Genomic DNA, 23,814 nt, shown 5'->3' with positions numbered 1-23,814 from the left:
TGATAAATTTTGTTGGAATATTTTTCTCCAAAGATACAAATACTCTAAGTTGAGTGTTTTATTACTTGAGAAGCACACAAAATGGGATCTTCATTCCACTCACTCTCTGCCTTGTGCTGCAGATCCCCCTGCCTATAACTAATTATTTATTTTACAAGCGGACTTATACAACTTCCTATTTGTAGTTTTGTCTGAAAAATAACCCTAACCCTTTACTAGTTCCTCTATTATAGTTGTATGTGAACACCTTTAATGTGAAAACTTTATCTGCAGGCATTTGCCATTTTGGAGTTATTCTAAATTACCTTCGAATTAGATATTATTTGCTCAACAGAGAAAATAAGAGCCCAATAAACAGAGTGAGATCATGTCATGCAGCTGAAACAGAATACTAGGCTAATTCCTATTGCTATAATATTGACTTAGCAAACACTTGTTAAATAATTCCAAGATCAGCATAAAATAATGATAATTCCTTAAAGTTCTTGAAAAGATTTGCAATGCTTACCTCAATGACTCTAGTTTCAAAATCTTCATAAGTTTCTGTTGAGAGAAAAACAGGATGTTAAATTCCCTTTTGTTACTTGCCTATCAGCACATCTCCCACCACTTGGAACAATTAAAAAAGGACACGACTTTTATGTAATTGCAATTTTTAAAGCAATCCCACCAATAAGTAGAAAAGGTAAGCTAAGTATAATTTGAACAAGCATATATAAAGTGAGCTTTATTAGTTGCTTCCTCTTAAAAAGACCTGAAATAGGCTTTTTTACTTTACTTCATTCATTCAGCCTGTTAGAATAAAGTCGGGAGGAAAACACCACACAGCTCTTATGTATAAAGCTTATTTGTTTTTTTTATTCCTTCAGTAAAATCAATTTATGTGAAGAAACCTAGCTTTAAAAAATCCTGTTAAATTCTCAAAAAGTGTAATACTACTTGTTTGAATTACAGTACAGCTCCTGTTAGAATTAAGAGATCACAATCATTAAACACATTAATTGTGCTCTACTGGAGATCCCAAACTTCAACTGCAATCAATATTTCATCTTTTTAACTACCATACTTGCAAGGAAGTATCCCAAGAGTGTCCAATGTAAATCACTAGAATCACACAAATTAAAAATATAATTTTTTAAAATGGTAAAGCAAGACATACGAATGCAACTGCTTGGCTGAACATCACACAGAAAGCAAAGCTTTCCTCAGAATATGCTGAATATTTTGATCACAAGCTATTCTATACATCCTCTTCAAATGAAATTTGAAACTTTCTTTTGGAAATCACTTTCACTCCCCACTTCCACTGAAGCATTTTTGTTAAATTATATCTGATATTCCTCCTACTTCTTTCCAACAGCAGAAATGCTATGACAAATAACTATCCACAGTGTGTTAAAAAGAGAGAATGTTTTGAGTTTTCACTGGCTGGCAGTGTAAAATGCCTGTTTCCCTAAATACTGTTCTAAAACTAAATTAATCCCAAATTTCAAACACAATGAGCAAAGGCTGTAAATCCTAAAAATCACCAAATGGGTTGCTTACATTATGACTAAAGTATTATCCAATATTCTTCAGAATATTCTGACAACATGGGATTCAGCAGGGATTCAATGAAATTTGGGGTTTGGACTTTACAAAGTCCCTTCCAACTCAACTTATTCTTTGATTCTATGACTCCATGAAATTGCTAGTACTTCTTGATACACACATATGTGAAACTCCAGAAAGGGGAGGGGAAGGATATAATAAAACAACACATAATCACTTCAAATAACCAAGCACTACACAGTCAGACATTTTCAACTGAATTTGTCAGATGTTGAAGACTAACAATATTGAGGTTCCCACAAACCTCTTGTACCTATTTTCACTAGAAAATATGAATGCTGCTGAAGCAAAGCTGCATCATATGTTTAACTTCCAAATGTTACTAGAAAATCTAATACCAGAATACTAGGAAGGGCTCAACTGCAGAATCTCAATCAGAACATGTTCTTGCTTAAACACCAGGGAATCAAATTGTGCCATAGACTCAGGACAAAAGGATTAATTTGATTTGGCAGTTACAGGTCTGTTCCTCCTATCTTAAGCACATTTATAATACAAGCTGACAGTTTCATTTTCCTATTTTGATTGCAGTACCCTTTCCTCTTTTTTGGAAGAACTTGACCTGACTAGAAGAGTCTCCAGCCAGCAAACTTCAACGCAAGTAATCAACATCAATAGTATCAACGAAAAGCAAAATCAAGGAAAACACCAGAAGGTAAAATTCATAAATGCACAAATATTGTCTGCAACAGCTGTCACTTCTTCTAGTGGAATAAACTAAACACTGTCTTGTGTTCAAAGTACGGAACTAGAACCATGACATTTTCTTGACTTGCTCTATATTCCACCACTGGCTTCTGGGGGATTTGGAACAATTCATGAATTTCTCAAATCTTCTATTTTTACATTGAAAGCTTCAGTGACAGACTGCCAAGTCCATTCCCACATCACTGTCCTCCGTGGAATATTTGCTTTTAAGGTAATAAAACGAAATGCAGGGAAACAAACATAGGAAATCTTCCATGTGTATACTGCAGTATTATATTGATATTAAAAGAGAATGAATTGCACTTAAAATTGAAAACAACCAAAAAATACTCCAAGAGACTGGCCCGCAACCCCTCCTTATATTCCCAGGGTAAACGTGAGGGAAACAATGTATCTCAGCCACTACAGCAAGAGATGCCACAGATTCACTATATGGGTAGGGAACAGAGAAGCAGCAGGTGGCAACAACAGTGTGAATTTTTAAAACGGAAAGCTACAAAAATACCACTGTAACTTCAATCTACATGCACAAAGGCATGAGATCACACTGAAAAGACAATGCTCTAACTTGGTTCAAATCATGTCAGAATTTCCAATTAAGGCCCAATAGAACGTAATCAGAAAACATTCACAGACAGATAGAAATTAATAAAGAACTAGGCAGACAGGAGAGCAAAGGTGACAGCAACAGACAACAATATAATTGTGATTCCATGCATGTAATTTCCCATTTATGTTGCCTTGCTGCAACATTAAGTTCCAAGATCCAAGTCTGCACTAGGAGAACATACTCCTGGGCAAAGAGAGCTCTGAAAACATGAACAAACTTAAAACATAGGATGACTGCAAAAAGCCTGAAACAGTGCCAGAAAACATGAAACGTCTTTTGTAGCTCATTTTAATATAAAAGCCTACAGAAAGACATCAGTAAGCATACAAGTTTCAGAATAAAAACTCAGCCCAACAGGTGTAACAGGTCTTTTTCATGTTTAATTAGTTGAAAAAGATTAGGCTTCTAAATGTGAAAGCTACTATAGAATTTCTAGTAGTCTGAGTAACAGCCTTGTAAAAAAAGTCACCTCTCTGCTCCACATATAGGACCTCTAGTTTCACTATGATATTTAACTACACAGAAAATAAATAAATAACTTGTATAGTTATTATAGTTAGTTATTACAGCTTATTCTACAAACTACATTCAAGGTACATAAACTTTAACCATATTGTTATTTGAACTAGAATAAATAAAGAAAAGCCTGATTTATCCCATAGGATCCTTTAAGAAACTATTTTAAAAAGGCTCTTTTTCATACTCAAGACAACTGATGTTGAACACAGCAAAATATTTCCATACTTTAAGACTCCTGTAACAGTCTACAACATAATACAGTACTCTGCAATGCAGCATAACAACAGTACAGTCTGTAACATAATACAACAGCCCAACAGCTATATCAAACTAAGCAGTGTTTTAACAAATCTCACTTGTGTTAACACAACCTGTTCTTTGATTTACCTTGCTTATGTATAGGCATGTAAGAAAGAGGAACAAAACTGATTTTCAATCATGGGAAAAGACTGGATCTCACTTTCTCTAAGCTCTTTATCAGAAAGGCTAAGTAAGAGGAGGAAAGATAATGGATTTGCTTACCTCCATTAGGACCTGGGTCAGGAGGATCCAGAATTACACCTCCCCAACACTTTCCACTCCATCCTCCCTCTCTCTTAACTTTTATTTTTCTTTTCTTCTCCCATGTATCTCTCTGCTGAGCAATTTCAGACTGAATTCTCTCTTGTTCTTCTTTTTTCCGCTGGGTAACTGCCTGGACTCTCCCACTTTGTAACACAGGAGCATTAAGACCAGGCCAGAGGAAACCAGAACGTCCTTAAAAATAACAGGGAAAAATTATGTTTCATTACAAATTAGGACTGCAACTCTGCACTCTGGAAAAGAATGAAAAAATGCAGCAAAGTGGAAAATTCTCACATATTTCAAGTACATTTTATGATGCAGAATGTATATTTTAAAAGCAAAAATAACATTAAATAATCATATCAGGATTTTTTGTTAAAAGACAAAAATATCTCAAGCAGTTCTAACACCACAGAAATTAATAGAAATTTGACAATTTATTAAATCTAGAAACACTATGCACAAAAAGGGCAAGATGTCTTCAGACCCTTATTTGTGAATTTACCTTCACCAATCTCCTGGCCTCTATTGAGATTCTTCCTTAGCTTTTTCTTCCTTCTCTTTCCTCTTCCTTTCTTTACTCCCGCACCAGTCTCTGCCAAAGCTCCTTTCCATAGCTCATCAGCTGTCACTGAAATAAAAAAACTTCCATAAGGAATGTATAAGTATAGCTTACACTAGAAACTGAAGCTGAACAAAAACTAACTCCAAACCTGAAACTTGCTTGATCTTTGCTTTGTTGGAATTTAAACTGTCTTGCTAGGACTCTAGTCCTATTATGTGCATATGTATTTTGGGGCAAAGATGTGCCTCTGCTCCTGACTACTGCAATCAGACTGGCAAACAGCCAAATGCACTCTTTTACAAGAAAGGCAAATGTAGGGACTGGGAGCATGAAGACCATGAGCCCACTGTAGGAGAGGATCAGGTTCGGGACCATCTAAGGAAGCTGTATGTGCACAAGTCCATGGGACCTGATGAAATTCATCTGGGAGCCTGAGGGAGCTGGCAGATGAAGTTGCTAAGCTACTATCCATCAGTTTTTGAAAAACTGTGATAGACAGGTGAAGCCCTCGATGACTGGAAGGGGAATATAACCCCCATTTTTAAAAAGAGGAAAGCGGAAGAGCTGAGCAACTATAGAACTGTCAGTCTCACCTCTGTGCCAGGCAAGAACATGGAGCAGATTCTCCTGGAAACTATGCTAAGGCACATGGAAAACAAAGAGGTAACAGCAAACGGCCATCATGGCTTTACAAAGGGGAAATCATGCCTGAAAATCTGGTGACCTTCTATAACGAGGCAACAGCATTGGTGGATTGGAAAAGCAACTGACATCATCCACTTGGACTTCTGCAAAGTGTTTGACACTGTCCCACAAGACATCCTTGTCTTTAAATTGGAGAGACATGGATTTGATGGAGGGACCACTCAGTGCATAAAAAACTGGCTGGATGGTCACACACAAAGTGTTGTGGTCAGTTAATGGCTCATTGTCCATGTGGAGACCAGTGACTAGTGGTGTCCCTCAGGGGTCAGTGCTGGGGCCAATACTGTTCAACGTCCTTGTCAGTGACATGGACATTGGATTGAGTGCACCCTCAGCAAGTTCACTAACAACACCAAGCTGTGTGAGGAAGTCGACACACTGGAGGGAAGGGATGCCATCCAGAGGGACCTTGACACATTTGAGAGGTGGGCTGATGTCAGCCTCATGAAGTTCAGCAAAGCAAGGTCCTACACCCGAGTCTCAGCAACCCCAGGCACACCTACAGGCTGGACAGAGAAGAGATTGCGAGCAGACCTGTGGAGAAGGACATTGGGGTGACAGTTGATGAAAAATTCAACATGAGTCGGCAGTGTGCACTTGGAGCCCAGAAAGCCAACCATGTCCTATGCTGCACCAAAAGGAGCAAGGCCAGCAGGTCAAAGGAAGTGATTCTCCTCCTCTGCTCTGGTCTTGTGAGACCCCACCTGGAGTATTGCATACAGTTCTGGTGTCCCTAACATAAGGAGGACATAGAACTGTTGGAGAAAGTCCAGAGGAGGTCATGAAGTTGGTAAGAGGACTGGACCACTTTCCCTATGAAGACAGGCTGAGGAAGTTGGGGCTGTTAAGCCTGAAGAAGAGAAGCTTGTGTGGAGACCTCATAGGTACCTTCCAGTATCTGAAGGGGCCTACAGGGAAGGCAGAGAGGGACTCTTTGTTAGAAACTGTAGTGATAGGACAAGGAGTAATGGGCACAAATTGAAAGAGGAGAAATTTAAGTTGGACATTAGGAAGAAATTTTTTACTGTGTGGGTGGTAAGACACTGGCACAGGTTGCCCAGGGAGGCTGTGGATGCCCCAACCCTGGCAGCGTTTAAAGCTAGGTTGCATAAAGCCTTGAGCAACCTGGTCTAGTTGGAGGTGTCCCTGCCCACAGCAGGGGCAGTTGGGACTTGATGATCTTCAAGGTCCATTCCAACCCCTTAACATTCTAGATTCTATGATTTTCAAAATCCATTTTAAAAGCAAATAGTCCTAAATAGTAACCAGTGAGGTATTAATTACCAGGTCTTTAAAAGAAAATAATTCACATGTAACTCAGAGCAGAAATACCTGGAAGCTATTATCCAAGGACAATGATGAATGACAGTCAACTTAAATCATCCCTAAAAATATCCAAGGGTTAGCCTGCTTTAAAAGCTGGAAAACACAAAAAGTTAACTAAAACATAAATCTGCTACTGTTTTCCTCTTCTGAAAATATTAAGGTCCCCCTTATTGCCTGTGTAAATGCAAAGGAATGTGAGAAGGAAGAAATTCATAATGTTCATCAAAGCTCAGGCTTTGGTCAGGTGTACTAATGCAGTGGCTATGTACAGGACCATGTAGTCTTGGTGTTTCACCCAACACAAAAGCATGACTTAGGAAGCATATATTTAGTAGCTAACTGCAAACTATTATCTACCCAACTGATGGAATTACAGGACACCATGGTAACGTAAACAGAAACAAACTACACCAAAAGGAAACCGATGATGTGAAAAGACACCACAGATGGTATTCCACAGAATCACAGAATGGGTCAGGTTGGAAGGGATCACAGTGAGTCATCTGGTTCAACCTCCCTGCTCAAGCACATTGCACAGGATTGCATCCAGCCAGTTCTTGAATATCTCCGGCGAGGGAGAATCCACAACCTCTCCGGGTATTTTTTTTTTCAAATGTGCACTCACTCACATAATAAAGAAGTTCTTCCTCATATTCAGGTGGAACTTCCGGGCATCAGTTTCTGCCTGTTGCCTCTTATTCTATTGTTAGTTACCAGTGTGACTCCATCTTCTTGGCACTCCTCCTTCAGACGGAGACATTGATGAGGTCCCCTCTCAGTCATCTCTTCTTAAGGCTGAACATGACCAGTCCCATAAACCTTTCCTCATAAAAGAGGTGCTCCAGTCCTTTGATCAACTTTGCAGCTCTCTGCTGGACCAGCTCCAGGTGTTCCTTGTCTCTCTTGTACTGAGAAGCCCAGAATTGGACACAGTACTCCAGATGTGGCCTCACCAGGGCTGATTAGAGGGGCAGGATCACCCCCTTGACCTGCTGGCAGTGCTCTTCCTAATGCATTCCAGGATTCCATTGACCTTCTTGGCCACAAGGGCACACTGCTGGCTCATGGACAGATTGTTGTCCACCAGGACACTCAGGTTCTTCTCCCCAGAGACGCTTTCCAGAAGGTCAGCCCCTAGCCTGCACTGGTGCATGGGGTTATTCCTCCCCAGGTGCAGGACCCTACATTTCCCCTTGTTGAATTTCAGACAGCTCTTCTCTGCCCATCTCTCCAGCCTTTCAAGATCTGCAAGGGCTGCACAGGACTCTGCAGTATCAGTTCCTTCTCCCAGTTTTGTATCATCAGCAAACTTGCTGAGGAGGTACTCTGTTGCTTCATCCAAGTCACTGATAGGCAAGTTAAACAATACTGGTCCCCGTACAGAACCTTGAGGAACACCACTAGTGACAGGTCTCCAACTAGACTCTGTGCCACCCTCTGATCTGTTCAGCCAGTTCTCAATCTACCTCACTGTTCACTCATCTATGAGAGACAGTGTTGAAAGCCTTGCTGAAGTCAAGGTAGACAATATCCACTGCTCTCCCTTCATCCATCCAGGTAGTGGTTTCATCATAGAAGGCAACCAGGTTGGTCATTATTCATTTTGTTAGTTGAGCCAAGACCAGACAGCACAGAATACACAAGTGTCACCACTGTTCTATTTGTAGATTAATGCTATTCTGTGTTTCACCCATGGGCAATGTTACTATGGCAGTTTAAATCTTGTCTTCTCTGATTAGAAACTGACTTTTTTTTAATTCAACATAGACGAAAATATCCAGTAAACACTTTTAACCAGGAGAATTAAAATAACCATGCTCAAATCACTACAGTTTCCCATCAGTCATTCATTCTTCTAAGATTAATGCACTTGAGAGACCCTGCCCCGCAGACTGGCAAATGTATTGGAACTGGGGAAGTTCTGCTATGTTGACACCACCACAAGAGACAGGAGCTATCCAGGATGCTCAGAGGTATCACTAAGTGCCCCACTTTATTTTTGTATTGGATCAGTTTGTTTAAGGTGTTAAGGTGGTTCTTCCAAGGGTATGACACACATCTTTTCACTCAAAAATCCTTTTCAAAGTGGGAAGCGTAACTGATTCCTTTTTGAGAATCCTGAAGCAACTAACCAAAGCTATCTTGGAAAGCAAGTATACAAGGAAGGACACACAACTCTCTAAGTCCAGGAAGCTACAAAATAGTATTTCCTCAAGACAGCCAAGAGACAAATGGCCTTCAAAGTCACTACATGCCTAAATAACATATTGTATGAATAGAACAAGCCAAAATACATAATACAGATTTCAGCTGCATTACAGACAGGTGGAAATTTGTCTATTACAGACAAGTAGAAGTGCCTATGGGTAACAGCAATGTTTATCACACTTCTTATATGGGTAGGCTTTAGACCCTGTAGAAAAGACATTTTTATCTGAAATTACACACTCTTTTCTAGACATTTAAGTGACCCCTGATGTCCAGGGGTTTATGAGTTAAAAAAAATAATCCCACAAACAGCAGCTTTACCAAAAGGCTTGAAACCAGTGTCTGAAAACCCGTCCAGCTGATTACAACAAACTAATGCATGTACCTGTGAGCTAAATACAGGGGGAAAAAAGAAAAAGCCAACTAAAAAACCCCACCAACCCCTCCAAAACTTATATGGAAATGTATTACCTCTTACCACCATTTATTATCAGGAGAAAAAATAAGGTAAGTAGGTAATGCATGGCGTAGTAATTCATGTTCTTCAGTGAACTATGGGACTGTGTGAGTTGGAAGGCTGATCATAATCCTGTTACGCTTCTTAGTTTATTCAGAAAACACTGTGTAACTAGCAATTATTTTTTAAAAATTATAATCCTACTAGCCTGGAAACATGGAATTACAATAAGGGCATTTACGTTTTTCTTTGCAATGTTATTTTAAAGCTGGAACAGTTCCCCAGTCTGCAGTTTGTGTGGCCTCACAACAGGTCATAACAGCTACAGAGGAGGCTGAAGAACGGCAGAAACAACCAGTTGAGGGAAAGGAACTAGCTCTTAAGCAATAAACTTACAAAACCCCACCCTTACTTTGACCTGCACTCCAAATATATGTACAATACTTTAATTCCAATAGAGGAAAGTAGCAAAGGTCACACAGTAAGGAGTCTGTCTTGTACCAAAGGAGACCAGTCAATGTCAACAGACCCAGCAAGAAGAGGTTAGACTGAGTCAAGTCTTGACCTCAAGCTCCACACAAATTCTGACAAAATTAGAACCAGATGAAAACATCAATTTGGTACCAGAGTGCAGTTCATCGGATCAGTCCATAATAATATCATCATGTGTTTGGAAATCAGTTGAATTTAATGAAACACATCAGAAGCCTGCAGGCTACAGAGCTGAGGTTCTGAGATATCACACTCATTTTAAGATGAAGCGATAGAGTATTAAAGGGATAGGCTATCATCAAGAAGACTACAATGGTGGGGACATTGCTTAGGACAGACAACACAGCAATGGCGAAAATAAAAATCTGACTAGAAGTCAATCTGATTTGGGAGCAAAGCACCAAGGTGATTGCAGAGCACATACATACAAGAGAAACATCTTGGAGTGGAAGAAGTAACTCCAACCAGAAATAAGGATTACTGTACTGCTTTTCACATTTGTAGGAATGTTTTGAAATGAAGACAGTACAGCAGATATACAATCTCTTAGTGATTTATGGCCTTACTTTATTTTGCCTTTGTAAAATAGGATTCTGACTGCATTCTGCAAGAGCTGAAACTGAACCAGTCATAAAAGCCACTAAAAATTTTTAGTCAGTTACTGCAAAACATACAACTACTAAGCGGGGGGAAGAAAGTGTCACATATAAGATTTTATTTGATAGACTAAAAAAAGATCCACTATTGAATTCAGCTGAAAGCATGCTATATGTAAGCTGATTGCTAACAACCACTAATGGTAAGTTTGCATGGTATCACTCCATTTTGCTTAAAAAGATAATTTTAATATTTTGAAAAGGATTCAGTTTTGTGTCTTTTTATAGCATCCCCGAATTTCAGGAACAAGACAAGTGTTTACTTCAGATTAATATTAGACCACACCTCAGTAATCCACAAGTATTACCAAAAGACTTGCTGTAAACTCTATCAATCACAAAAAAGAATCATAAATACTGATTAACTGAGATTAAAAGCATATTTCTTTTGTTTACTGTAAGATGAGTTCCAAGCTTGCTTATAATACAGACAAAGAGCAGTAAGTTGAAAAACTGAAGGGAGTTAGAAGACAGAATCAATTTTGTAAAACTGACATGTAAGCTCACTTCTTACAAGTAATTTTTTGACGACAAATAGCTTTGTGGCAGCAGGAGAGATACGAAGACATTAGCATCAATGACATAATAAAGACTAATGAACTTGTTATAATAAACATGTCTCAACGTACTGTTGTGCATTAATGCCATTACATCTATGCATCTGCATTACCTTAAGGAACTTAGTAAGGTCTTTTCAATCATTAACATTCTCTTCCATGTTTCAGCTTGGAACACATACTTTTATTAACAGATGAAATGTTAAAATCTATGATATTTCAACCCCTTTCCTTCTCCAGACACCAACGGTCTTGTCACCATTTCCAAAAAAATACCCACCAGGATTTGGAAAAAAATACTTCATGCATATGAAATATGAAAGAGCATCTGCAAAGGGAATGTGCTGCTTACATACTCTATTACAAATTTAATGATAAATTATACAGTCCAGACACTGCTGCTTAATGACCACAATGAGACATTTTTTCTTGGATGCAGATCAAAGGGTTAAAAATCAACTCCTCTAGCAACAAAGCCTCACAAATCTCACTATACTCAAGTGCAGAGGGCATTTCTTTGACCTTGTCTTCTCTGACAAATACATGCTTACCTGGCCACAGAAAAGAGAATGCACTTCTGCCAGTTTTATAGCAGAAGCAGTCAAACAAATTCATAGATTAAAAGGTCACCTAGAGCTATAAACTTATAAAAATCCATGTCACAAATCACTGAAGATTGTGAGGATTAAGACTACTATGGAAGTATCCTTAATTTTAAAGAAACTTCCCTGTCTGACCATTCAGGACCTCTCTGGCAGTCACACTCACACCACCTGAGATTTTCACTGCTGGTAACAAAGCCTCTTAGCAGCGGCGGCTCCAGTGAACCCACAGATGCACTGCTTGGCTCCCACCTCACACCACACTCACAGTCAGATGAGATACCTTCACCAGCTCAGCCCCAGGCTTTCCATAGCTGAGTCCTACACATCTGGTTCACTTAACTAATCCAATTGTTGATGCAGTAACACTATAACAGGTTGAGCCGATGCCTTTGGGGAGAGTCCCCCAAGAAAGGAATCCCACGGCTTTTGTACCCTAGCAAACTGTGTGATGGTGGTACTTAGTCTGGGTTCTCTCGCTGTCCACTGGCTTCTGCAGAGTCACTGGGTGACCAGACACCTTCTGGCCTGGTCAGCAGGTTCCAGTGCCCTTTGTCACGCAAAGGGTTGATGTCAGCTCACAGCCCCTTGCTGGGGTCTCCAGCCCTTCCTCCCAACCCAGGCACAACCTGCAGCTTGCGCCGCAGCTGCACAATGAGATACATGCACTAGGTGTGATGCATGTTGAATGATTTAAGACAGGATTTTTGCAGAGCAAATCACAGAAAAGAGAACAATGAACACTATAAAAACCCAGACAAGCGAGAAATGAGGCAAGGTTAATAGCTTGCAAAATAGTTTTGAAACAAGTAAAGAGATAACAGGGATACCTTGAATTGGATACTAGACACAGTGTTTGGCAATATAACATAAGTTGCACTCAAGTTAGCTAAATCAGCCAAAATCATGTCCTATTGATACCAGGGGGTTAAAGAAACAGGGATGTAAGAGCACAGCTCCTTGTTTCTAGGTTAACCCTTTGGTATCACATATTTAACTCTTTCTATGGCTTTGCATGAATTATCTGCTTAAGATCCTGGAATACACAGAAAGGAAAAAAAAAAGCCTCAGATTACATTGTTTACAGATTTCTATCATTTACACCCTCCTCTTGTCATAGATTACTTTCAAGCAGTATGTTACTTTCTCCTTCAGAATATTATGCAGAGTTCTTCATTATGTTACAAAATTAGCAGAGTAGTGTTAATTGGTGCAGAATTAGCAAGGTTGACGAATGAATTTATCTAAGACTAACTGTCTGAGTAAGTCTCAAAGGGGGAGTTGTTGCCAGGGGCCTTGGACAAGAATGCACCCAAAGACATAAATTCTTGCATCTGTGACTAGCTCGCCCTGGAGGAGTGCAGAGGAGCCAGCAGAAGTCAACCAAGATAAGGAACTTGATAACCTGTAAAAGAGGCAATGAGCTGAGCAAAGACCATATATGGAAGGAAGACTCAAAGCTCAAGGAAAGGACACTAACGGACATCTTTTCAACAACCACAAGGGGTCACCAGAGACCATCCAAAACCCCCATGGAAGACACTCCCCCCCCCCAGAAGCCACCGACCAAAAAGTGGACTAATTAGCATAATAAGTGAGAATCACTAACAAACAGATGATAGAATACTAATTAATAAGAGTTAGGTAACTTGTGACCAATGAACACAAATTTCTTTGTTTTCTGAAATGTATAAATAATAAAAAGGTTGGATAGTTAGGATGCAGCTTGGCAAAGCAATCCCCAATGCATCCGGTGCCATAATAAATAATGCTTCTTAATACTACATTGGTGTTAAGAGGTTTTATTCCCGATTTCGGTGACAGTTTCTAGTTGAATTGAGCTCAGTATAATGTGAAAATCACACCTCTGAAGCTGAGGCTACCCATCTCCAAGTGAAGACTCCTACTCACTGAACATGCACAGTGAATTTAAAACGCATTATGCCTTTAAGTCAAACCAGGTAAAAGATTGTCCAATAGCTGCTGAGCAGATATGAACTTAGAAATTAGATAAGCATGGACTTTTGTAATATATACAAAAGTATAAATATGCTGCTTGGCTGTACCAGGGTGTGCTAGCTTTGTGGACTTCACCACTCAGCACAAACCTCAGCACAGACATGAAATAAAGAAATATCTCAACTCTGTGCATGGATCGGCTTCCTGCACACAGGATGAAAGAACTCATTTTGGGGACAACAGGTGTATTCCTCAACACTTAAATGCTTACGCAAATCTTACTGTCTTCCAATAGCATCAGCTGCTGCTGGAGACAGGATGGACATTTGGTCTGATAAGGCAAGGTTTTTATCATGTTCTAGAAGTTTAGTTTTAACTTACTACTGTAGGGTACAGTTTTCATATTCAGTATCTGTTGCTTTTGAAAGGTATTTCTGAAGAAACAGTATGTACTCCCTAAATTCTTATAAAACACACAAGTTTCTACCACCTCACAACAACTGGAAGCAGTGGAGACTGATTAGGAATAGGCAAACCATTAAACAGGTATGAAATGTCCAAGAAAACTGATGAAAGATCTAGAGCACAAGTCTTATGAGGAGAGGTGGAAGAAGCTGGGGGTGTTTAACCTGGAGAAAAGAGGCTGAGTGGAGACCTTATCACAGGAGTTCTGAACATTAGGCTTCCCTTGTAAAATTACAGCTTTCTTCAGAAGCCTAGAAAGCCCAATAGCAGTTATCTTTTTTTAAAACCCTAGATGTTTTTAAAAAAGCATTGACTTTTAACCTATACTCTGTTAGTTTTTATAACAAATCACAGTAACGTTTTGATACTCTTTTACCGATCTAACTGAAATCACTTATCAAGGCTCCAAAGCCAAAGAGAACTGATGCTTCCTCCATTTGTAAAATGATTAAAATGTTGTTCAGAAATCTTATCAAAACTCTGAAACGTCTGATGAAGCTACACATGCAGTAACAGCCACCTTATGGTAGAACCAATTGGTGCATAAACCTGCTAGTACCAGTGAAGCACACCATTAAATGAATCCTCAGTCACCTGCAGGGTGCAGGATCACTGTAAAACTGAAAGTGCCATACTTTAAATTGCATGTTGCTGATGATCTCAGAAAATCAATCACTCCAACACTACCCTTGTAAGTTATGTACATTTCCATTATGGAAAATAATTTAAATTTACATGAAAAAAATAATTTAGGAACCACTGTTTAAATCACATCAATCTACAAAATGTCCCAATAAGATGCCTCTATGCATTACATTTGGTATTTTGGGTTCCATTCAAATTTTCTATGCTAAATCAGGGGGTTTTATTGTAACTTCATGGCTACTGCACAATGACCAGATGTCCAGAATAAATTACTGAAGAGCCAGACAAATACGCCAATTCAGGAAAAAAGTCATTTAAACAAACTAGACACAAAGAAACACTGCACATTAGGTGTGTTTCCAAGTAGCCACCATGATGTCAAATGAAGTTAAAAATGCACAAAAAGTTCACAGAAACTGTAAGCTAGTCTTCAAACCAAGACATGAGGGTGCTGGAGCACTGAAGAGTCCCCAGGAACAGAATACTACAGATCATTATTTTGTTCCCAACTAACTGTTCAAATACATTCAAGCTGTAATAGAGTATAAGGTTAAATAACAACATGATAGTAGCCAATAGGAAAAAAATATAACCTCGAGTTACTGTAGATGATTCTAATGCTAAAAAAATGCACTCCCAGGGAAATCTATATATGTAAATTATAGTATAATGAATTGGACCAAGACTGCAAAAATAATAACTTTGCTATGTAAGTGTGAGTGACCAGGCACCTGTTTCTGGATCATTCTTTCTTTGTTACCTGATTGTATGTGCTGGTTTTGGCTGGGGAAGAGGTAATTTTCTTCACAGGGACTAGTATCGGACTATGTTTTGGATTTGTGTTGAACACAGTGATGACAACAGAATTGTTTTGTTACTGCTGAGCAGAGCTTACACAGAGCCAAGGCCTTTTCTACTTTCTGCATTGCCACACTACCAAGGAAGCTGGGGGTGCACGAGAAGTTGGGAGGAGACAGAGTCAGGACGGGTGACCCAAACTGACCAAAGGTTTATTCCACACCATAAGGCATCATGGTCAGTATATGAAGTGGGAGGAAGAAGGAAGGAAAGGAAGGGACATTTGGAGTGATGGCATTTGTCCTCTCAAGTAACCATTACATGTGATGGGGCCTTGTTTTCCTGGAGATGGCTTTGTTTGTGTGCACAGCTTTTGCTTTCCCTATTAAACTGTCTTTGTCTCAACCCACAAGTTTTCTAGCTTTTACCCATCGCACTGGTGTGGGGGTGAGCAAGTGGCTGCTTAATGTTTAGTGGTTAGCTGGGGTTAAACCACAACACTGCTTGCCTAAAATGTGTGCTGGCTGTGTCAGATGCCTGGCACCCTGTTTTGCAGAACTGTAACAAAATCTAGTATTGATTGGCTCTTGCACAATGGGTACAAAGAACCCTGCTTTTAGGAACAACAATCAGAACTTCACTCTAAAGGCAGATTGTGGGCAGCATTTCAACTGCATATCTCTTGTAAAACCCCTGCAACTGTACATTCAACATATAGCTGTAGTATTTCAACAGTTAATGTGGCATTGAACATGAAGTTGATTCCACAAGTGCACCATTTGAGATGTTTAAGGATCACTCACCATAGTGAAGACGTACTTAAAAGACAGCATAAGCCCCAGTGCTGCAGCACCTAAACAAGAAAGATGGTCTCTGCCTATGCACTGTCATGGTGGGAAGCTCTCCACCTTTTTCTCCTGCTAGGCACAGCAATCTACAGGCTACATGAACTACCCTAACAAGGATTTGGCAAAGAACTGCAATTTAAATCAGTTACTTCAGAAAAAGGAGTGCTCAACTGTATTTTCAAACTAGGCCTTACAATGTCTTATGCTCTCTCTCCAGAGTCTTACAAAATGTGCCTAATAACAAAATCCTTAACTACAAAGCATTTAAGATACAGGTGCTAGGCAAAAACAAACACAGAGCAGCTGTCTTAAGAGCAAAGCCTACAACTCATTTCAGTGGCTGAACACGAATCAAATCATTTAGCTGTCCCTTCATAATCTTCAACTGAACTCATATACTATTCAAAAACTGTCAACTCGGTTCATATCACCAATTTTTCCCGACAATGTTTTTAATATATTTCCCTGCTAGTTTTAAAAGTGGAAGTCCTTAATTCCATGACCTACTCAGACTGTTTAAAGATACCTATGGAAACTGTTTTTCACTCCTCTAATAAACTGGAATATTCTGGGAATATTCTGCAGACGATAATGCAAAGAGATTTATTTATGTGAGAGAAGTGGAACAATGGCATACTAATACTAGATGGATTACTTACATCATGCAAGATTCTAGAGCAGTCTCATCAAAATCAATGTGTTCATCTCAAATGAGAACTGCTCTTGCCACTTCACCTCCAAACTGCAACTGTCTGCCATCATGTGACATCAGTTTCTTGACTCCCTGTCTAATCCTGGCCCACAAGCAGAAAAGCATGGATCTATAAGAAACGAAACATAGTGCTGGATTATTCTCTAGTTTCTTAAGCAATCACACTCAAAACATTGTCTGCTTCAACTGCAAGAGACCCTCAACATTGCAAATGGAAGTGTATGATGCATATCTGATTCTGAGTTCTGCTGAAAGATAATGAGAAGATAAAAACTTCCCCTCCCCAGTGATGCCTTAGAAAAAAAAAGGGGCTGCTTTAGCAAAATACATGTTCCCCTTCCCAATTCTACCTCGACCTTCTTAAGAAGTCATCTTCCAAGGATATAATCTGTTAGCTCTACAAGGCCTTTATATAAACCTAGGGAGTACTCAAGAGTATAAAGCCTTCAGTCTAGACAGCCCACTACTGAGTCGCTCAAAATTAATTGGGTAGCAGGTGACATTTAACTGCAGAACTGCAATAACCCAGAAACTGAAAACATCTGACTAAGACAAGGACTACTGAAAAACCATAAAGAGGAACATTGAGGCCATGGGAAAGATACAAAATGCTTTTAGTTAAAGATCACAAACTAAAAATTAGAACTGCACATACCTGAAATGTTTCCACTGAAAACTTAAGCTCATTTCTACTTCTCACTGCTAGGTGGATTTCCATAATAGTGAAACAGGAAAAAACCCACATCTGTTACCAAACTTTCAGGCCTCTGTTTGGTTTTGCTAATACAAGTCAGAAGCTCTAGGGGCTACCTGAATAACATCATAAAACAATGCAAAAGTTCTCGTTATGTGGAATGCATAAATAATTTGTTTAGGTATGTCTGCAAATTTGTTGGCAGCAAATGATGTCTATAATCTAATAATTTTTCCCACAGGATAGCATGGGAAAGTTTTGGGCAATTTCTCCCAAAACCAGAAATAAATCTATTGCATTATGATAGTACAACAAAACCTCTGGACCAGGAAAATATTCCAAAAGGTACTTCATACTACTACACAGACATGGTGAATAACTCAACTACAAACCCTGAGCACACTTTCACAGTACATTTCACATTAGAATTTCACATTTATTGAAACTGGCAATCTATTACAATGTCAGCAGAAGTTGTAGACATGGGATTTTCAGGTTATGCAGCTACAATCCCAGTCATTAACAGACTAAACATTTAACTTAAACAAAGAAGCAAAACTGCTGTAAATTATTGTGACAAACATCTGAGATACTGTAGTTTGTTTTCTTAATAACATTTTATTAAAAACCCAGGACCTTAACACAGCTAATATATGCTGTCATAAATGCTACTATCTTTTGAAGGTTGCTTTCATTATTAAAGCTTTCAGCTTTTATATTTAATAACTACCATTATGAAGCTGGCCTCAGTGTTACAAGATGCATATGAAGAACAGATATTTCAATGAGGTCTGCAAACTAACCATCATTGGCTCAGCTCAGTTCCTCAAAACAAAATGAATATCAGAGGCCAAGTGCCTTCAAAGTGTAATACTGCATAGCAACAAACCAAAATCCAATTAAATGCCCCTCCAAGTACAATTAACTGTAAGGCATTTAATACTTGCTCCCTTTTTCTGACTAAAAACAATTAACAAACTATTCTTCAATACACTGGCACCTCTCCTGTAAAAAGGCAAAAAAAAGGCTGTTGTGTATTTGCAATTCTTTACGTCCTTAATGCTGAAATATCAAAACCCTTCTTATGAGACTACTGACAATGACAAGAGGCAACTCAGTAATTACTTAGCTGGAGTGTTCACACTCAAGGAAAAAATCTTTAAAAATTGGAAAAAGCTTTTTTTTCATTCTGATCCTCAAGTTAGACTTGGCAGTCAAAATGAACAACTTAATCCAAAGAAAACTCACACAGGACTACAAAAACATAAAATATAATTAAGGAGCAGCCGTTCAGGAACTGATGTTCCCAAGACAGAACACAGAGATTTATATTAAGTACACTTGCTTCCAGTACACAAAGCATCTAGAGACAAAACATGTTACTCAGAGTACAATTTTATATTCTCCCTTTATCATTACAATCTAGCATTTTAACCTCTGAAAAATCATCATCTTCTTTATTCTGTATTTTAACATAAGAGGAAGCATCACCTAGCAACAGAGAAATTAAGCTCTTCTTTTCAAGGCCAGGTTGGATGAGGCTCTGAGAAACCTGGTCGAGTGGAAGGTGTCCCTGCCCGCACTAGTGGCATTGGAACTAGATGATCTTTAAGGTCCCTTGCAACCTAAACCATTCTATGACTCTATGATTGGTTCCCAAGGGTAGCTAATGGAATTAATACTGTGAGTAGGAAAGCATAATTTTTATATAGTCCCAGTATCAAAAAAAAAAAGTTCTTTATTGTCACATACTTGGCTACGTAACAAGCAACTTTTCAGTATCTGAAGGGCCCACACAGGAGCCTTTGCTAGGCTTTGTTAGGAACTGAAATGACAGGACAAGGGGTAATGGGTTCAAACTGAAGGAGGGAAAGTCTAGGTTGGATGTGAGAAAACAGTTTTTTATTATAAGGGAGACAGTGGCACAGGTTGCCCAGGGATGTGGTGGCTGCTCTGACCCTGGCAGTGTTCAAGGCCAGGCTGGATGAGGCCTTGAGCAACCTGATCTAGTGAAGAGGTGTCCCTGCCCATGGCAGGGGGGGGTGGGACTAAGTGATCTGCAAGGGCCATTCCAACCCCTGAATTCTAATTCTATGATGAAATGTTAAGAAAATTATGCTAGCTGATTTAGATGTCTGGGGTCAAGATCACTCCTAAGGCTGGGAGACAGTCAAACCAGTAAATGGAAACTGAATCCATAAACCCTCCCATAGTGAGGAGGGTGAAAAGAGCAAAGGAGGGACAGAAGCCTGAAATAAGAAAATAATTTTAAATCACTTCATTACAAACTCACTGAAATATGTCATAGGACAAGAATAAACCCCTGTGTATGTTTTTGTGTCAGAGTTGCAGGAGACAACTATCTGGGCAAGGGTTACATACTGCCTAGAATACTTGCAAATCTTCCCATTTAAAAGAATTCCTTCTATTTAAATCAGCTAAACTATTAAAAATAATAGTTGTGTTGAAGGTATAGATGACCCTACTAACAAGAGGATGCTAATTTTAAAAGTATGATGGAAGATAAATAAGCATTCACTAATGCGTGAGGTAATGATATGTTTCTTTCTCACTCACAAAGCACTGTGATTTGGCTGACATTTCACTTGAAAACTATTTCACACAAAATGGTCATATCTGCATTTTAAATATCACTCACGAAGCAACTGCACTGCTAGAGGACAGGAGTGATTTATACTGTTTATATCTACTTCATTTGAATTCTAAAGATTTTATTTTTTATTTCTGTAACAGAAACTGTTCTTTGAATAATGGTACTTTGAAATATCAAAACACTCAGTCTTCTGAATCTGATGGCTACTGTCTTTGCTGAATACGTAAAGAAGGTACACACAAAATTTTCCAGGCTGTTACATCTTATTAAATAAGCCAATAGTTTTAGATAGTTTGTCTAAATATAACTTGTTTAAAATTTTATTAAGTCAAACAACACAGATGCCACCATAACAAATATTTTTAATTCAGTCATCTAACAAGACATCTGGAAAAATTCCTGGTACAACAGAGCTCATCCAGAGTTTGTGAATATGAACATAGGTCTAATTAAGGAAACAATCTAACCTACAAATTGTAATCACATTGCAATCACCTGTGGTCCTGTACTTTAAATTTAAGATAAGCAATACAACAACAGTGCTTACCTTCTTACATGTTTTTATCTTGTTACTGCTTGGGTGCCCTCAGTTATTTGAAAACAGCCAACGGTCAAAATTTACTGCATCAGATGAACAGACCGCCAGCATGACTGTTTAAACTCCATTTCTTTAGCAAATGTAAAGAAAACAAATACAGTATTCTGCCACTTAGATGTTGAGAAGAATAGGAAGAGACCATCAGTTCTGAAATTCTGATTTTGCAGAGCTCTTAAATTCTATGGATTATAAACAAAGAACTCTGACTCTCAAATTGTTGCAGTTACCTCCTCCATAGATTATGTTCTTACTTTTCCTTCTCTTCCCCTATGGGATAGGATAAGAAACCACAAAGTAGGTGAAATGACCCCTGAGTTATCTCAGTTTACAGTTCTGAGTGTGAATTTAAGCAGTCATCAGTTCTCAATTATGTTAAGCATGGGTGTAATTCCTTTCAGGACTGGTGGAAAATACTGCAGCTGCGCAGACAATTAGGAGGATATTATCAAGAGATTTTCTTTAATGCATTATTGCATTTCAATTATTTCATTTTTGACACAGTGCAACTTGAAGAGTACATCTTGCCTGTGGCTCAAAAATAAAATAAACACACAATTTATATTTTCAATAAAGGACTAGGAAACAGAGGGGAAGGTGTTTCCCCCTTCCAATGACAAATAGATGGATTCACTGTGACATAAAGCAAATCCTTGCTTGCTACTAAAAGATAATATACTGACTTTGTACATGCACTTCTGTCAATAGCTGTAGCTGCATCTATAATCTTAGGAGATACAAAGAAGTTACTTTAGGTAGATTTTCATGACTGTCTCTCTCCAAAGCAGTATCTTCTTATTTCTTCTGTTTATTACAGTTAATAACTTTTATCCAACTCAAGACTTACATGTATTGAAGAAACTGCTTTTCCTGCATTGCTCAACTGTCACAGTCCAGGGGGTAGAGATGGAACACCGTGTCTGGAACATCCATGCCAGGCTAGAATATGAACAGCAACTCCCTTTCACTGGCACAGAAGCAAACCCTGAGAATAAAGACAGAAAGGTGTTTATATATAAGGCATTTTCTTCCTCAAAACAGTATTTTCTGCAAATATAAACACCAGAAGAAAAAAACCAGTACTTTTCAAAGGGAATCAGACTTGAACCTTTTGTCTTGAAGTGCAAAGCAGAATGTGGGGGGGGGGAAATATTGCAACAGAGTATGTCACAAAGAGAAGAAAGCTGAAAGACTTCAAGCATATTGCTGACAGAGTTAGCATATACTCTTAAAATGTAGAAATATTGTCCTAGCAGCAAAATGTGCAATAATGTTCCTGGACATAATCAAAAGTGATAAATAAATACATCACAAAACACTGTACATGCTATGAAAAGTGCATCTGAAATCAACCCAATAAACGTGTTCAACATATTCACTAATTACCTCAATGGTGGGGGAGAGTGCAGCCACGGCAAGTTCCCTGATGATACAACGCTGGGAGGAGTGGCTGATAACACCAGAGGGTCATGCTGCCAATGCAGAGGGACCTCAACAGGCTGGAGAAATGGGCTAACAGGAATCTCATGAACAAGGGTAAGTGCAAAGCCCTGCACATGGTAAGGAACCACACACACCAATACATCCTAGGGGTGGAACAGCTGCCAATCAACATGGCAGAAAAGGGCTCAGGATCCTGGTGGCCACCAAGTTGACCATGAGCCAGCAACATGCTCTTGTAGCAAAAGAGGCCAAGAGCATCCTAGGATGTGTTAGGACTGTTGCCAGTGGGTTGAGGAAGGTGATCCTTCCCCTCTACGCAGCACCAGTGAGAAACACCTGGAGCACTGTGTCCAGTTCTGGGCTCTCCATCACAACAGAGAGTTGGACATAATGGAAAACTGACATTAGGAAAACATTCTTCACTGAGAGGGCACTCAGTCACTAGTACAGACTCCCCACAGAAGTGGTCATGGCTCCAAGTCTGTCAGAGTTCAAGAAGTGTCTGGATAATGCTCTTAGTTATATGATTTAGTTCTATGTAGTCCTGTGAGGAGCCTGGAGTTGGACTTGATGTTTATGGGCTCCTTCCAATTTCAGACATTCTACATGAAAGTCCAGCAAAGGGTCCTAGATTTGAGCAAAGGACTGTATCATTTCTTGTCCCAGAGAGCTTGGAACATTTTGCATGGAGAAAAGCAGGCTCAGGAGAGAACTTACCTATGTATATAAATATCTGAAGGGACGGTAAAAAGTAGACTGAGCTAAGCTCTTCCCACTGATTTTTTTTACTCTCTACTGAACATAGCCTTGGGTGATTGTGAGGGACTGAAATGTTAAAAAGTTATCAAACAATCAAGCCATTTGCAAAAGCAGCAGGGTGCTTTGCTGAGGCTAATTCTGCACCCTCTAACCAAAGGGAAGGCGAGAGCTTTGAGGGGTGCAGTGGTGAAACCTCTGATCTGCATAAGAACAGCCGAAGTGCAAAGGGGGTGCACACCCACCACTGGAGGATGACTAAGACAAACTGAACTTTGTTTAGCAACAAGTCGGTTTTTGAGCCTTACACAACTGGCTCAGGTGCAAAACTCTACGCCTCCCCAGGAGAGGTATCAGGACATTCAGATGCAGGCTTAAAGGTATTCACTCCTTCCCATAAGGCACAACTGGCTCAAGACGGTGGCATGAGAAAGAGTGGTCATGTCTTACAAGGGATCATAAACTATCAAATACCTCTGAAACACCTCCAGACTAATTTCTGGGGCCTTCCATCAGAGGACTGCACATGATCCACAGTGTTACATCAGACAGTGTTAAACTCCCCTGCCAGGGGAGGTACCTGGCCATTCCCACCTGAACCTGAACATATATTAACACATTGAATTTTATGATTCACAGGCTTCCCCCACCCACAATGGATCAAGACTATGACCATCACTTTGAACAACAGATATCTAAGCTGCA

General features: G+C 39.3%; 1 protein-coding gene across 1 annotated transcript; it reads right to left on the bottom strand.

Annotated features, from left to right (window-relative positions):
• Window positions 1-508: 508 nt before the first annotated feature.
• Window positions 509-21,895, bottom strand: MRPS5 (mitochondrial ribosomal protein S5; the record flags this gene model as incomplete). Its single annotated transcript, XM_009076038.1, has 4 exons — window positions 509-543; window positions 3,971-4,204; window positions 4,518-4,643; window positions 21,758-21,895. Coding segments are annotated over 4 exons (533 nt in total), but the record flags the coding sequence as incomplete, so codon positions are not given.
• Window positions 21,896-23,814: the final 1,919 nt, after the last annotated feature.

The sequence above is a fragment of the Acanthisitta chloris genome, unplaced genomic scaffold, assembly GCF_000695815.1.
Source record: "Acanthisitta chloris isolate BGI_N310 unplaced genomic scaffold, ASM69581v1 scaffold306, whole genome shotgun sequence".
Classification (NCBI taxonomy): Eukaryota; Metazoa; Chordata; class Aves; order Passeriformes; family Acanthisittidae; genus Acanthisitta; species Acanthisitta chloris.
The sequence above is the reverse complement of the archived record's forward strand: the minus strand, read 5'-3'. Positions and strand labels throughout refer to the sequence as shown.